The sequence below is a fragment of the Diorhabda sublineata genome, chromosome 2 (assembly GCF_026230105.1).
Source record: "Diorhabda sublineata isolate icDioSubl1.1 chromosome 2, icDioSubl1.1, whole genome shotgun sequence".
In the NCBI taxonomy this organism is placed as follows: Eukaryota; Metazoa; Arthropoda; class Insecta; order Coleoptera; family Chrysomelidae; genus Diorhabda; species Diorhabda sublineata.
Genome location: NC_079475.1, coordinates 4,949,512 through 4,965,622, shown reverse-complemented (window position 1 = coordinate 4,965,622; position 16,111 = coordinate 4,949,512). Strand labels below are relative to the sequence as shown.

Genomic DNA, 16,111 nt, shown 5'->3' with positions numbered 1-16,111 from the left:
TTTGTTTATAATGGTTCAATTGTAGCTATTACGAATAACTAATTTTTTATTATGAAAACGACACTAGTAATGGTACGACAGTAAGTGAGAGGAGGGGGTGATAAGAAAAATATTTTTTCTACGCCCCTTTTGCGAAGAATCCTTTCAGGTACAATCATCTAGTGTGTAGTAAAAATTTGAAACACATTTTGATATGATATTACAACAGAAAATTATATTTAAAATTCCATTTAAAATAAATGATTTCATTCTTCCCAGTATGAAGAAGCTAAAAATTAACTTTAAAACTTGTTTTGGTATTTTTCCTAGAGTGATTTAAATATATTTAGTTAATGACTTTGTCAATTATTTTCTAGTAACGGACGATAGGAAGTTCCGCCTACTGATTCTTCGGTATATTACGTTCGCTTACGTTTCACTTTGTCTGCTGCAGAGCGCACAGGTAAGCATACTTAGTATTCAGGTGAAAGTTCTCTGTGTATATTTTTATTTTATTGACTATAGTAGTCTTAGCGGTCAAGATCATTGGTTAACACCGTGTTAGTTTTCTATATGTGGGCATAGTATTTGTGTTTGTCATTTATATTTTTTCTAAAGTAAGTGAATATTTTATTTTTGTGAAATCATACTCAGTTGAATCGCCAATTTGTAGATATATTTCAAATTGATTGAATTTATAAACTACAAGGAGAACACATTTCCTGGAACTTAAAGACATAACTACTTTCTCTAGCAATTTTTCCAAAATATATTTTAGGTTTTATGTAATTACCGAATAGAAACTGGGTGGAGAAAGTAGATAAAGTATCAATGCACTATTTTCAAAATCAAACAGGCTTTTTAATAGAAGAATAAGAAATAAATACTTACATAAAAATAAAAACTGATTAATGGATACTAATTCTAAGTGAAAATAATTCCAACGGGTCAATATCACGAATGTTTTAATAGTTTTGCATATTACTCTATAATTTTTCTGATTTATATGAAATTTCATTTGAGTTAACCCCAAAAGTCAGTTTCTAAATGCTTGGATGAGTCATCTATTAATTTGGTAGGTGTTATTCAACTTTATATCATGGATATCAAAACAAAACAAGTGTGACATACTTTTTCTTAGATTTTCCACTTTTTCCGCCATACTAATAATTCATTCAATTTTTGAAGAATTTTTTTCTTAATATTATTGTACTGTTACATTCCTTCGACCTTACCTCTACATTGGATATTTCAATCTTTTTTCCAAATATTGTGATGTTACTTTTTCATTTTTTTGTTTGTTTCAAGGTATATCATATTTTAACTGTTAATGTAAAAACAAAACAAAGAATTTTTTTTCCCATCTAGGAATATTCAGCCAGTATTTTGTGTAACTCATGTCCAAGTATCACAACAGCGCATTTTTTTCACATACGCTCAACCAAATTTTGCGTTTTTTTCCGAGTGTCTGTGGAATAAGATTTCTAAAATTCTGTTTGGCTTCTCGTTGGAGGTCATCAATGGCTTTTTGTCACTAATTCCAAGCTGAATAAAAGCGATAAATGAAGTCTGTTTCGTGTGGACCCACCATTAGTCACTACTTGCCATACCATGCCATATTTCAATCCAAAGCAATCAATGCTTTAGAAACAAATTTTTACTGGGATTATAATTATACCTTCCTCAAAAGCAAATTTATTTGACATACACAGGGGTCAATGGTACTTTCCTCAAAAGGCGCCTGGATCTCAACTTAAGATTATTGTTAAAATCGATACAAAAACATATTTAGCACCGAATATTCTTTTCTTAGGATTCTACAGGCATGGTGGGGATATATACGAGTTGTAAGTCCCAGGTAACTATCACTAATGGCAGTTTCTTACTGTGGTTCTTCTGGATCATTGTTTTTCAGTAATAGTTCCCGATTCCTGGAACCAATTAGGAATTTTTCTTCCGTCGAGTGTGGTCTCACATTTATTAATAGCTCAAGATTTGACAATTATTAGTTAGGTCTATCAGTGAAACTAACACTCTCTGACTACTTAAAATCAAGTCTGAATATCTACGGTATCAAGTTGTTGTCCTATTCGTTTATGTTTATCTTATTGTTGGCTTCATCCAGTTTGCCATTAAAGGAATTTTGGTATTTAGTTTATTTCTGGGATGATAATCTTAATTTTTGGAACTGTGGTTATATTCATATTGAACACACTGTATACACTACCACTACACTAACAATCACTATCACACTATCGCGCTTCTCGATAACTAAATTATCATCTTCAGAGATTGAAAGTAGATCAAAACCTATTAACTCAACTATTTCATACTAAATTTTCCCACCAATTACCCTTTTCCCGCGAAAATAATTTCGGTGGGAATATTCCTCACCTACTAAACTATAAATTGAGCTGTACTTAAACGGTTCTTACATTTTCCTGACGAAGAGGTTTTTTCCATCGGATTTATTTTTCACCGGAAATGGTTCATAGCTGGAAAAATTTAGTATGAAATAGGAAAGTCAAGTGGAAAATGTTATAAGAGTGAGCGTCAGATTAAATGTTTCTAATTTTTCATATCAGTTAATACACTCCGTATGGATTTATTTTCAGTGTATTATTATATTTCCAAAATGTATTTCAAATGTCAATTCCGGGTGAAAAAGTCATATTTCATTAGATATCACTTTTCTTGGTCATATACGAGGTATACCGAATAATTTGAATGTTGATAATGAATAAATTACCCTCAATATTGATTATTTCATTCACAATAATTTATTATTAATGAATATATGACATAAAATTTTGGAATGCGTGTATCGAGCGCACGGTGGTTCGAGCGCATAGATTATATAGGAGAGTGCATCGAGCGCACATTTGCAGGTATAAAGACGGTATCTTCAATCCCTGTATTTAACTGGTAAGTGTTTATCACCGTAAATTAGATAACAAAAATTAAAAAAGAGTTAACAACAGAGTAACAAAGATGCAATTATAGTCATAGTCAAATAAATCATGACGGGGATTTTATATTATATTCTTAACTAGATAAACTGTACGCGGTAGCTCGGGGGTTTTCAACTGCAGGGTCAATTGGTATTAAAATCATCTGGTTTTGTGCAAAACATGAAGGGATGTTTTATGTTCAATATTTTATGTATTGTTTAGCATTCACAGAGATGGAACATTGGGCTTATAGGCAAGAATATTAACGCAAAAAATTTGAAAACATAACATATAAATGCTCAGGAGAGATTGATTTGGAACATGTCAAATCCAATTGATATTTAAATGAGATGTTGAGGAAATAAATAATCAAAAAATACGTTATAAAAAGAGCGTGATTACAAAAAGTAGTAGATGTAGATAACGTAACAAACAATTTAACGGAAGGAGATAATAGAGGCAATGAAAAAACTAACAATAGCTCGTATGACGTCTGGGAGAGTGACAGAAGTAGCCTATCACAAAAATAGCCTACCTGAAATTCTCTCTCAAAAACGTTTCTAGCTCATAGACTATTAGATTTATAAGATCAATTGAATGTTTGTTTATTCTATACTTTCGATCCAAAGTTTCGAGACAATTATAAGAATTCTATTTCTTAGAGTACCACCAAAACTAAATACGATGATATATTGAGAAATTATTAGCCTACTATAGAACCAAACAAAATTTGAATGTCAAAATATTTTATTACTCCACATATTCTTCTCTTAATTGGATACATTCATTACTGCGAACCTGCAACGTCTCTAGACCTTTAAAAAATATATTTCTTCTCGCTTTGCAAACCAGATCTCTACAGCTTTTATTGCCTCCTCATTGGAAAAAAATTTACCACCTTATGAACTTTTTTTCAGTCCAGGAAAGAGATGATGGTAGGATGGAGCCAAATCCGGTAAATAAGGGGGGTGTTCTAGTAATTCAAACCCTAAATCACGAAATTTTTGCATGTCAACATGAGATTTGTGTACAGGGGCTTTGTCCAGCAAAAACAAAACACCTTTGAATAGCTTTCCGCATCTGTTCTCTTTAATTTTTTCCGTAGAGTGGTCAGTAATGTCGAATAGCAATCTCCAGTTATTGTTCTACCCTTATCCAAAAAATCAATCATCATTACTCCATGGCAATCCCAAAAAACTGCAGCAAGAGCTTTTCCAGCAGATTTCTGGACACGAAACTTCTTAGGTCTTGGAGAACCATAGGTTGTTGCTTTGTTTATGGATCGTAAAAATGTACTCATCCATAGTAACAATTCGGCTTAAGAAGTCTACATCGTTTTCAAATCAAGCACAGATTGCACACGATGCTTCTACCCTTGCACACATTTAAACATTTGGGAATCCATTTTGCAGCAATTTTTCTCATGTCCAAATTGACGTGAACTATATGATGAACGCGATCGTATGAAATATTCAGTATTCAGATATCCGTTTTAGTCCAATTCGACGGTCTGGTAAAATCATGTCATGAACTGCATCGATATTTTCGGGGACTGACCCAGAAACTGGCCACCTCTTTTGAAGCTTGTAATCCAATATTTCACGGTCGCATACGAAGGACATTGATCACCAAGGATATTAAGCATATCTTCGTAAATCTGCTTACCTCTTAACCCTTTTAAATACAGATACTTGATGATGCCTCGATACTCCAATTTTTCGATTTTCACAATTTTGGTGGACATCCTTTTTCTTTTAATTTATCGCGTAACTTTGGTTTACTTTTTTGACGTCAAACTTTCCACTGACACTTCTAATAAGTTAGTTGCTATGGTAACGGAATATTTTGTTTATGCATGGAATTGGTCTAGGCTAACTAGGTATCAATACATCCTCGTAAAATATCAACGTAACCTAACCAAATTTTCTTGTGCGCTCGTCAAACCATCTTTCGGAATCGACACAGTTAGTGCGCACTAGATGCTCGAAATGTTTTCTAAATGTGCCTGTGCGCTCGATGCATTTGCGCTCCTCGCATCCTACCAAATGTTTGTATGGGTACTAATAGATATATTCCCTCCAGCAATTTACGAACCCTCTAGCCATAATCCTCCGGCTTTATAAGACTGTGTCTATAGGGGTATATTCTTTCACTTGCCACCCTTAATATATAAATAATTGTTACTATACAAGTCTAACTAGTAATTCTTTTTGTAATTTAAACGTCGAAATTTGAATATACATGTTACAGAACATATATAAAATCAGACCCGTATACATACGGTCTAAATTGGGCAGACCCTTGTGTAAAAAATATGGTATTTCATAGACCGTTTATATACGGACTATTGTGAATCAGACCTTAAGCTCGATGGCAGTGTTTCCAAGCACGTGGACAGTTTACCGCTTTTTTGCTGTTGGTTAGGCTAGATGGGTTTTACCGCTTGGGAACAAAACAAGGAGTGATTTGAAAATACCATAGCCGTTCAGAATTTAGTACGTGCCCTGCTAACATTTTGAAAATTGAAGAAGTTTCAAAAGACAGGGAAATTCCTCTTAGATCGGGGACTTTTGCTCAATCGACAGGACATGAACAAGGTTTTAAAAAATGTAATTGTAAGGGTAAATGTCAATCGAAGAAATGTCCTTGTCGGAAAGGTAATTTATTATGTAATTCTAAATGTCATAATAGCTCAAGTTGTACAAACAATTTAAAAAAAAATGAAATTTCCTGATTTGTATTATTTACGTACGTATTTTTATGTATAACTCATTTCTATGATAAATAAACAGAAAATATTGTGTTTAAATATCTTAGAAATATACATAGGGCGTAGCTGGGCTGTATATAAATAGACTAGACCTTTTACAAAAGGACTAGACAGTTCATTAAAAGACAATCTTTTCACACATATAGACAAATATCCTCAGTCCTTTTCTATACGGACCTGTACATGTAACATAAACATATTTTTAAAATCTTCAATTTTATCCAATAATACTACGACATACGTTGTTATGCGTAACCAACGATTTGAATTCCATATTTTAAATTCTTTCATAAAATGTACTATTTTCATGAACGATCTTTACCCTACGGCGTGCGGCGCTCTGTTTACAAACAGTAGTTGTCAGCACACGTGAAGGCACGCATTTCAATCTCTAAGATAAAATTGAATTAGAATATAATCGTATAGTACAAGTAGCGTACCACATAATATAATTCGTTTCCACTAATCAAAGTATGATGAAACGACCTGTATATCTTTATAACTACGTCAATAAAACTATTATATTGAATTTTGTTATGTTTAATTATTACTGACGCAGGTTATTTTCATAATCATACAAATAGGTAAAAATACTCAGAGAACACGAGTGAGTTTACTATATGACCGCGTTTCACGTATTGTCAATATGATGATTAATTTGATGTGTAAATAATTATATTTGACCATTTTTTACCAAAATAATGGTATAGTATGTATGTAATGTTTTCTGAATGAATTATTTTTCAGTAAAAAGAGGTGATTTTTGATTGATATGATTAATAATTGAAAAAGTTTAGTTGATAATTATATTGGAAAAGGGTACACTGGAACGTAGATTATGTACTTCATTTCTATTAACGGATTCTTTTAATTTCAATCAATTATACAAAAAATCAATAACTTTTGCCCCAAATCCCCGTTTCAAATTTTAATTATTTTTCCTATTTCACCAAAAAGCAGTCAATCTTCTTTCCCTTCAGTTTGCAATCAAAAAGAGAATGCGTGCATTATAAATTTATCGACATGATCGGGACTGGCCTTATTTTCTTTCATTAAAGAAGTTAAACATAACAGTTTCTCATCTAACTGCAGAATTTTGATTAAAAAATCAGGTCTTACAATAAATTTTGTTTAAAATGTTTCCTGCCAATTGAATAACTCTCCTTTTCCAATTTTTTGCCATTTTCCAGTCCTAAATTTAGATTTATTTTTGTCTATTCTATTGTTTCACGTCTTTTTCATAACACTTCTTCCTTTTCGGTTGGTATGGAATTCATTGTGATACTTTCTAACCATTTACCAATTAGATGCTCTCCTCAGTTAAGATTTATCTCTTGATTTAGTCTTACTACAACATTACTTGCTCTACTTCGTTTTTTATGATGTTTATATATTCTTTTCTACAACATATTTATAAACCTCTTGTTAGTTTTTTCATTGCCTCTATTATCTCCTTCCGTTAAATTGTTTGTTACGTTATCTACATCTACTACTCGATCATTTTTGTAATCACACTCTTTTTATAACCTATTTTTTGCACAATTTTCTCGACATCTCACTTAAATATCAATTGGATTTGACATGTTCCAAATCAATCTCTCCTGAGCATTTATCTGTTATGTTTTCAAATTTTTGTGCCTCAATATTCTTGCTTATAAGCAGAATGTTCCATCTTCTTCAACAATACGATATTTCGCGTGCAAAAGAAGACAAGTCTAAAGAAGTGTGGAATGAGATAAGTTCCAAGTCTCAGCCCTTCATCAGTAACGTAAAGGTGTGCAGACGGAGGCAACTATACATCCAACCGAAAATGCTTTAAAATTAATAGTGCTAGAAGAGTTATTTAATTTATAATTGTGAGAGTAGATATATGTTGAGAAAACTTATTTCTCATACTATATACTTTGTGTATGAGGGTTAAGTAGACAAATACAATAGTTTTTCTCATACTAAAATATAATGGATCAACGTGAACGCGTTCTTTGTTATAACACCTACAATTTCTCTGCAGAGTTCATATATAAATTCTTTTTACGAGCAAATGGTGTATTGGTCGAAGTTTGCATAGGATGTTTTGAATATATGTCTTTGGAATAATTGAAGGTGATCAAACAGGGCGTCACGAACCTACCAACAAAATTGAGGTTTCGAAATTGGATATTGTTAAAAGACACATCCTTTCTATACCATCAAGTTATTAGTGCCGAGAAAAGTTAGGAGATAGACGCTCTTTGCCATTTTTCATCATTTCTATTTAAAAATAAAATGCCAATCTGGATTTTTAAGCAACAAATGCACAAATCATGCTATATTATCCCTCCGAAATAATGTCTTCTCTAGCCTAAACAGCCATCATTCCACTGCAACCACTTTTCGTGCTTTTTCTGACGCTTTGGATTCTGTTAATCACAATATTTCAATTAAAAATTTGCAGTACTATAGCTTGTAAGGGTTGATACAACGATGTCTTCTATCTAGGCCCCATTTTGTTTGTTCTGTTTATAAACGACATCACCTATTTAGACATCAGTGGTCTATTTGCAGACTATACTAGTTTCTCTAGTAGCAATCCTGATCTCACGGCACTTCATAGGACCATATCTAGTGACCCAATCACCTTAAATCATGGTGCGGTTTTAATCTTCTGTGTTAACGTGTCTAAAATTGAAGTCTCATCATATAAAAATCCATAAATAACACAACCTTTGTCTTCATTGAATCTATAAAATTCTCACTGCTTGTCGTTGAGAATTCCTTGAAATGGAAGTTACATATTTAAATAAAAGTTAAATATCTAAAAAATATCTCTTATTTTGCGCTGAGATAAAAAATTCCGACTTATTATTCATTTTTGAATCCCTTTGTCTAATTCGTAAGCACGCTTCTTCAATTTCAGAAAAATCATTACACAGCCATCCACTTAGGAACGCGGAGCATGACCTTTTCCTACTCCACGTTCAGAATTAGTTAAGTGCTCAATATGTTACAATGCAAAAAAGCACAATCATTTGCCAATTGAAGTCAAATCGATACCATCTTTTCCCATACTCCGCAATAATTTGAGGGCATATTTACTGGAAAGTGCCTTCTACTCTATAAACAACTACTATTCTGATAACATTTAATTCCGGTCCATGATGCACACTGGTTTAATTTTGCTATGGAATAATATACTAAATCTTAACTACAACTATTACCTATCATTTTGTTACTTATTGTGGTTTTCTTCTGTATATTGAAATTTCCTTTTATTTGTATCTTCATTCAGTTATTTTTATGTTTATTTTTTAGTTTTTACAAGCTTTTGTTCAGAAATTGTAACAGTTTTCTGACAATAGAGCATTTCTTTCTCTCACACACGTTATTTTTGAAATACCCTTTGTATATAACTTTTCAGATTCATACCCCACCACCCAAACAAGAATGTTTCTTAGGATTAAGTTAAATATTATCAATTTCAATAATTTATTTACTTTCCAGCATGGTTATTTTTGGACTGGACCTAAGTCACCCAATATTACAAGCTATCTTATCTCTGTTGATTGTCGGATTCTTAACCGTCGTCTCTTTATTGAAATTTTACGCCTACGTAACTTGTGGATTTTTCCACGAAAAAGTGAGAATGGATGGGAAAACTGTTCTTATTACTGGAGCTACGGGTGGAATTGGAAAAGAGACAGCGAGAGAAATAGCCAAAAGAGGTGCAAGAGTAATTATCGCATGTCGAAACGTGGAATCAGGTATCAAGGTCAGAGGTGAGTGAATTTGATTATCTTCTAAATGATAATTTTGTATTCATTTATATGATTTATTCATACATCTGAATTATTGACGTGATCAGAATCTGTAAACCCTCATTATGAATTGATTGAACAATGTATAGAAATAAAATGAATTATTTGAAGCATCATATTATTTACATAAATAAATTTTTTTGGAGTAACCTGGTGTTTAAGAGAATAACGAGTCTAATGTTGCAACTGGAAACTCGTTTTTGAGAGCCTTTTTTTGTTATTGATTGAATTTATTGTTGATCTTCTGTTTATTTCTTCTGAAGCCTAAATTCACTTCGACCATTCATTATAATTATTATGATACGAGTAGAATAAGGTTAAAAACTTTATTTTCAATTCATCTCTTTTAGAATTAATGGAATGATTAAGTGTGTAAATTCTCTGATGACCGGTATGTGGACAGAAATAGAAGATAGGAAACATGCAGAAGTAGCAAAAGACCAATTCGAAAATAATTTTCATGTAATTGATGAATAAATTAGTATTTTTAGTATTGTACATTGACCACTTTCATGTATCTTCTGTAATCTTTGACACGTTTTTGGATGGCCTACAAAACGTGCCTCTCTTACAACTTCTTTTATGCAGTCGAACAGAAGTCGGCAGGGGCCAGATCAGAGGACCTCGGAAGATGAACAAGGACAGTTATACCACACTAAAGCAAGAATGATTGTACACGAGGTAGTAAGTCAGTGAGCGAGCAGGCGCGTTTTCGTACAGCAGTACCTAATACCCAGTCCTGTTTGACTATGGCAGAACACGCAGGATGGGTCTTAACAACCGTTTCAAAACTTGCCAGTAGAAGGCGGCGTTTATGGTTTGACCCACAGATACAAGTTCCATATGAATGATTTCGGTGTTGTCAAGAAAGGCGATCAGCATTTACTTCCATCGTGAACTGTATACAGGGCTGTACGCCATTCACATAGAGTAGGAAGAAATCTAATGTGTCTTTTACATGAGACCATATAACAAAAGTGTCATCAACATGTCGTAGTTAACAGCTTGGTCGAATGGGGGGGGGGAGAATAGTGCTCCATATTCGAAATAGTCCACGGAAATGTTTGCAATGACGGGAAAGAAAGGGGATCCCTTGATTGCATTCCAGTTGTCTGAGAAAGTTACCTTGGAATATGTAAGTAGTTGTTAGACAGTGTTTGATAAGTGAACCATAATCTGAGGCAATATGGTGATTAGTGTCTAGAAAGGACATCCATGGGACGGTTGGTAAATCAAAGCTAACATAAATATTTGTGGAAGAAATATCAAAACCTTTGAGTAGAGCAATTAAATAACGAGAGTTGTTGAGGTGCGATTGGGAATGCTCAGCAGAGTTTCAGCAACATGTTTGACCAGGAGTTGCGACAGACAATAAAATACAATGACAAAAGGAAGTAGTGGTGGATCAATATCGTGGATTTGGCAAGATTGTATATACGAGGAATACTGGATGGTTTTTCTCGCGGTATGAGTTTGGAGTTGTTGATAAAGGTTTTGGTTGTCTTTTCCAGATATCTGGGGAGTCATTGAGGACAATTTAGTGATCGGAAGTAATGAGAAGGTTATTTATATTATTTAGATAATAAGGGTTATTGCTGTTGTAAGGAATGACAACAATATTAGTACTTTTATATATATCTTCGAGACCTTACTGTTTTATGATTGGACGACATTGAAAACATCTTATATGATTATTTCGGCTTCTTTGGAAGAGAGTTGAGTTTTTATCGCCTCTGTTTGATAATAGTTGTTTCTATTCGAATATATTTGAGCGTTATAATGTAATTAAAGCCATTGGCAATATTTTTTCCATATTAAGAGCTTCGTACACACTCATCCACAACTATTTGGGTCACTTCTTATCAATGAACGAATAATTTCCCTCTATTGACAATGGTTCCAAAGTGGGAGCCGAAACGTCGAGAATTTTCAAAATTCCCATGCGGTTTGACCCCTGAACCTAGTTTATTCATTCATAATCGTGACCGTGAAAAACTTTTCGAGCATACAAATTGTCGCACTTCTGCAAATCAATGATTTATTAAACCTGAAAAAATAGTATCCGAAAGGAAAATGTCTATCAAACAGATGTTCCTTAAGGAAATAGTCAGTAATTTCCGAGACAATCTATAGGATAAACGAATGTTCAATCAATTAGAAGACTTTCTGAGCTATTGTGGCGGACCTGGGTATGAGTGTGTTATTAGTACGCAATTCCTGCCCAAGTTTCCCATTTATCGCTCACAGTCATGTTGGAACTGAGCTGAAGATGGAATCTTGACTTTTTTTGGCGGTTTCCACTCCTTACTCTGTATTTCGAGCTCTTCAACATAGTAAAAGATCCATTGTGGCTGATCTCATGAGAAAATTTTCTTTGTATTTATGAGATTGTTTCTGTTTTTCATACCCATTGGGAAAAATATTTAGATATTTGTCTAATAAATCCAGGTCGATCTTCTAATACGATATCTTGCTCTTTTCCAATATTTTTGGTGTGTTGTAGCATTTGAGCGTGCTCAAACTGCTTATTCGTCTGTACACATTTCTTTACCATCACCGTACGTAAATTGGCACAGATCATTTTGATATTGAGATTGAAATGCAACTCTCTCGAATTCGGGTTCGACTAATTATTGTTTTAATTCATAGAGTGATAGAACTATAGGAAGCGGTTCATTATCTTACTAGATTATAAATAAATCATTGCCAGATTTTGTTGTGTTCAACGACAGGAACAGTAATACTTCAATAGTAAGCATTTCAACTTGTGAATGAATAAGAAAAAATGTTAAAAGTTATGTATAACTCATTATGCGCAATCTCGTTCATGCGTACCAAACGTTTGTGTACGGTAAATCAAGAAAACTATTTAAAACGCATATCTGAACAGTTTATGGCGGACTATAATAACCATGATTACACTTATCCATCGGAGTTATTGAAAGAACCTATATGTAGGAACACATTTTTAAATATCAACTCATAATTTGATTGGGGTTTTTACATTTGGTTATGATATGTTATAGGGTTCTAATAAGCAAGATTAGTTAGTATAAGTTATTCTTAAATAGTTCTTTAGGTAGGTTTTCTGTTGATTATTCCTCTCACTTTGAATAGAATTAATTTTCAATAAATGAAAATATTTCTGTTATTCACTAATAACATTTCTGGGTAACAATATCATTTGATTACATTTATTGAACTCAATTTAACCTAGAAATTCTAATGATGGATCGTTGATATCATTTGTAGCTTCAACTAGTTCAATATATTTTATTTTCAATAGAAACGAGTTTTTCATATTTATTGAGTTCAAAGTGGAAATATCTATTGATTATGTAATTATAAATGAATAATGAATAAATTATACAAGGTTATACGAACTGGTTACTAATTTACTTATTATTGGGATTGGACTCTGACTTTTTTGATTTGATCAGACTATCTCTTAGGTAATAGGCTATCCCTATGTCCTTTAGTTTGTATATATTTTCATCTCGTCTTCTAGCTGCAATACTTTCATCAAACATGATGATGATAATTTGGTGGTAAAACTCAACTCTTCCAGTTTCGTCTAAATAGTTCTCTTTGCAGTCCAAGGAATTCTGAATTATCTCCGGTAGTAGCATTATCTCGAAAAATCTATTAAAAACGTGTATAATCGCGTTTATAAAATCGCGCATAATCAGAAACTAGCAATTTTTCAAAAATAAAATGCTCAAAATAATTTTTTATTTAAACTTGTTCCGATTTTTACATAAAAATTTTCACCTTGGTTGGAACTCACCCTTAGGGAAAAAGCCTACATCGGCATTGGGTAAATCTTGCTTTTCGAGGTATTCCCTACATGTGGTCGAAATTTCATCAAACTCGATGAGGGTTCATAGAAGTCAGAGGTGAAAACTTTGGTGGCCTGGACTAATATTTCTACTCTCTATTGATGTGAATGTTTTAACGTAGGTGGTCAATTTTAGCTTTTAATGAGGTATAAAATGTAATCCAATTCTAGGAATTCTTACTTAGTTAACTTAACCATTAACTCTAATAAGAATGGAGATATGGATGCGAGAATATTCAATAGAAGAATATCGAACAAGGATTGTAATATATTATTTCACGAAAATTTCATTCAGGATATTTTTTCTGTATCTGATAAATGTCTCATCTGTTTTCGACAGATATCTTCTGTTTCCAACGTCTGTAGCATGTTTTCCCTTTCTTTCATGAGTTTTGATTGTTTTTTTTATCTATATATGGAATGCCAGGAGCAATATTTGATTATTCCGTTAAGGTGCACACCCTACTTACAAAGTAGCGAATACCGCTGGAAATTCTTTGATGTTAGTGATGTTAGAAGTTTGAAATGACGTTAACTTTCTTATTTAACGATGTGTTGATTCCGCAATCGAATAATGTACTAAACATGAAGATATATAATTGATTGTGTCAGTTGGATTTTGAAATAATGGTAAATTAGTTCAATTGAATAATTGCTTTAATAACTCAGATTAGTAAGAATTGTTTAATAGCTCATGCTCTGAAATATTAAATATTTCAGGACTACGTTGATAGGTAGATAACGATTTTTTTCTGCGACTCATCGAATTTAACTCTTATAATAACTTTTATTGACATTTTTAAATCATTCATGGCACAGAAATTGAGTTTCTATGTCTAAGTATTGAGAATCTACTCAATGGTTTTATTATATTTGAGAATAAAGACATTAACTCAATAGTTAAATAGCATACAGTGTGTTTTATGCATAGAACGCCTCAATTATCTCGGAAACGGCTCGTACAAATTTTATAAATTCATGTGCTTCTAAAATTTCGTAAAAATCTCTAGTGTCAATTAGTAAAAAGTTTAACGAAACTGTTGCAGTGAAATATTTATCCAAATCATTTCGCAGAAAACCTACAACAACTGAAGACAAATCTTTAAATATTGTGTCATGCTAGGAGTAGATATCACATTTTTGAAGTGGAGAATTGTTGTCCATTTACTTCAATTCGACAAGCCATACGATTTTTAAAACTTTTCAATACATTTTGCAATATCCCTAACTGCTCACTTCTTCTTATCTCTGTGGTAATCCTATCTTTTAATACCTGAATATTGGCAGGTTTTGTTTTATAAACGATGATGTTTAAGTGATCCCACAGGAAATAGTCTAAAGGATTCATGTCAGGTGATCACGAGGGCTATTCGATAACACCACGCCTTCTAATCCATATTCTCGGAAACACATTGTTTTGGTATTGCCTTACTACACATCTTTTGTCGTTTGGGATATTTTTATTGCCTGAAAATTTTTTTCAACTGTAAATTGTAAATACTTACTTGGACTTGGAAATATCCGAGCTTACTCAGGTATAATACTATTTTCCAGTAAATCTATATACGCCGGACTATTTAAGTCACCCTCAATGAGAAGAGGACCAATTATTTTATCGCCAGCCCATACATTCAATTTTTCGAGATATTGGGTATGGGATTCACGCATCCAAAGAGGATTTTTTACGTGACCAGTACTTAAAATTATGCCGAGTTACGTTCCCAATAATGAAAAAAGTGGCCTCATCGCAAAACATTACTTGAAAAATTGGGATCGTTTTAATTGTAACATTTTCCATCATTAGGTCTGCAATCTCTTCACGTCTATCAAAATCGTCATCTGGCAACTTTTGAACTAATGTTGCTTTGTGTGGAATTTATTATCACGTAAAATTTTCATTACGTATGTTTGCCAAATATCAAGTTCCCTGGATATTTGTCTAGATCTTCTTATGGGATTTCGGTTAGGATGTAAATAATTACAGATATTCCTTGTTTCTTGTTGACTTCCTCGTTTATTACAATATCCTAATATCATTAAAATATCAGTTCGTTCTTTTTCAGATAAACGATCTATTGTGACTTTCAATAAACTTCAACAACAATAATTTATTGAAACGTGAAATTTGTTATTGTAGCAGTCATAGCCACCTAAATGTATCATTTTAACTTCGGTGGAGATAACGCAAATGTAGCTATAACTCCGAAATTATTGCATGTAGGTATAGATAACATTTGATGAGAATTTTGAGAAGCGAAAAATATACAGAACGATGCATTCCAAGACAGAAAGTTCATTATTTTTCCGAAAAAAAGGAAAGATCTGACAACAATGTAAATACAATTATATAATACCTGCCGTATCACAAGACCCTCGTACACAAACATTTATAAAAATCGTACAAACCGTTTCCGAAATAATTGAGTCGTTCCATACATAAATCTCACTCTGTATGTTTCGAGAATATTTTCAATTTAAGCACTGAGATGGCAGTTTAATTGGCTCCTATTTTTTCGTAATATCATACCTCAATATTAAAATGGAATGATGACATTTGTGAGAAATTTCAATAACATATATTTAGTAAAAGTTGTAATGCATAGCTGAATTTGAAGCAACTCAAATTGCTTGTCTTAAGTGTTGCCTAATCGGGGGAGGGTGGTGCACAGTAGACAGTCTCCTCTGTATTATATCACGCATGTATTCTATGAAATTCAAATCTAGTGATCGAGGTGGCCACGGTGAATAATTACAACTGGTATCTCAGAGAAACTTTCAC

The 16,111-nt window shown here is 32.8% G+C and overlaps 1 protein-coding gene across 2 annotated transcripts in view; it reads left to right on the top strand.

Annotated features, from left to right (window-relative positions):
* Positions 1 to 334: 334 nt before the first annotated feature.
* The window catches only part of LOC130452749 (retinol dehydrogenase 12), a 30,294-nt gene continuing 14,517 nt past the window's right edge, over positions 335 to 16,111 (top strand). Inside the window, exons 1-2 of one of the 2 annotated variants that reach the window (XM_056792168.1) lie at positions 335 to 442; positions 9,181 to 9,455. In XM_056792168.1, coding sequence (XP_056648146.1) covers positions 9,182 to 9,455 — 274 coding nt within the window. In that variant the 5' untranslated portion in view covers positions 335 to 442; position 9,181. Of the gene's footprint in view, positions 597 to 9,180; positions 9,456 to 16,111 lie in introns of both variants that reach the window. The other variant, XM_056792167.1, reaches the window with a different exon arrangement.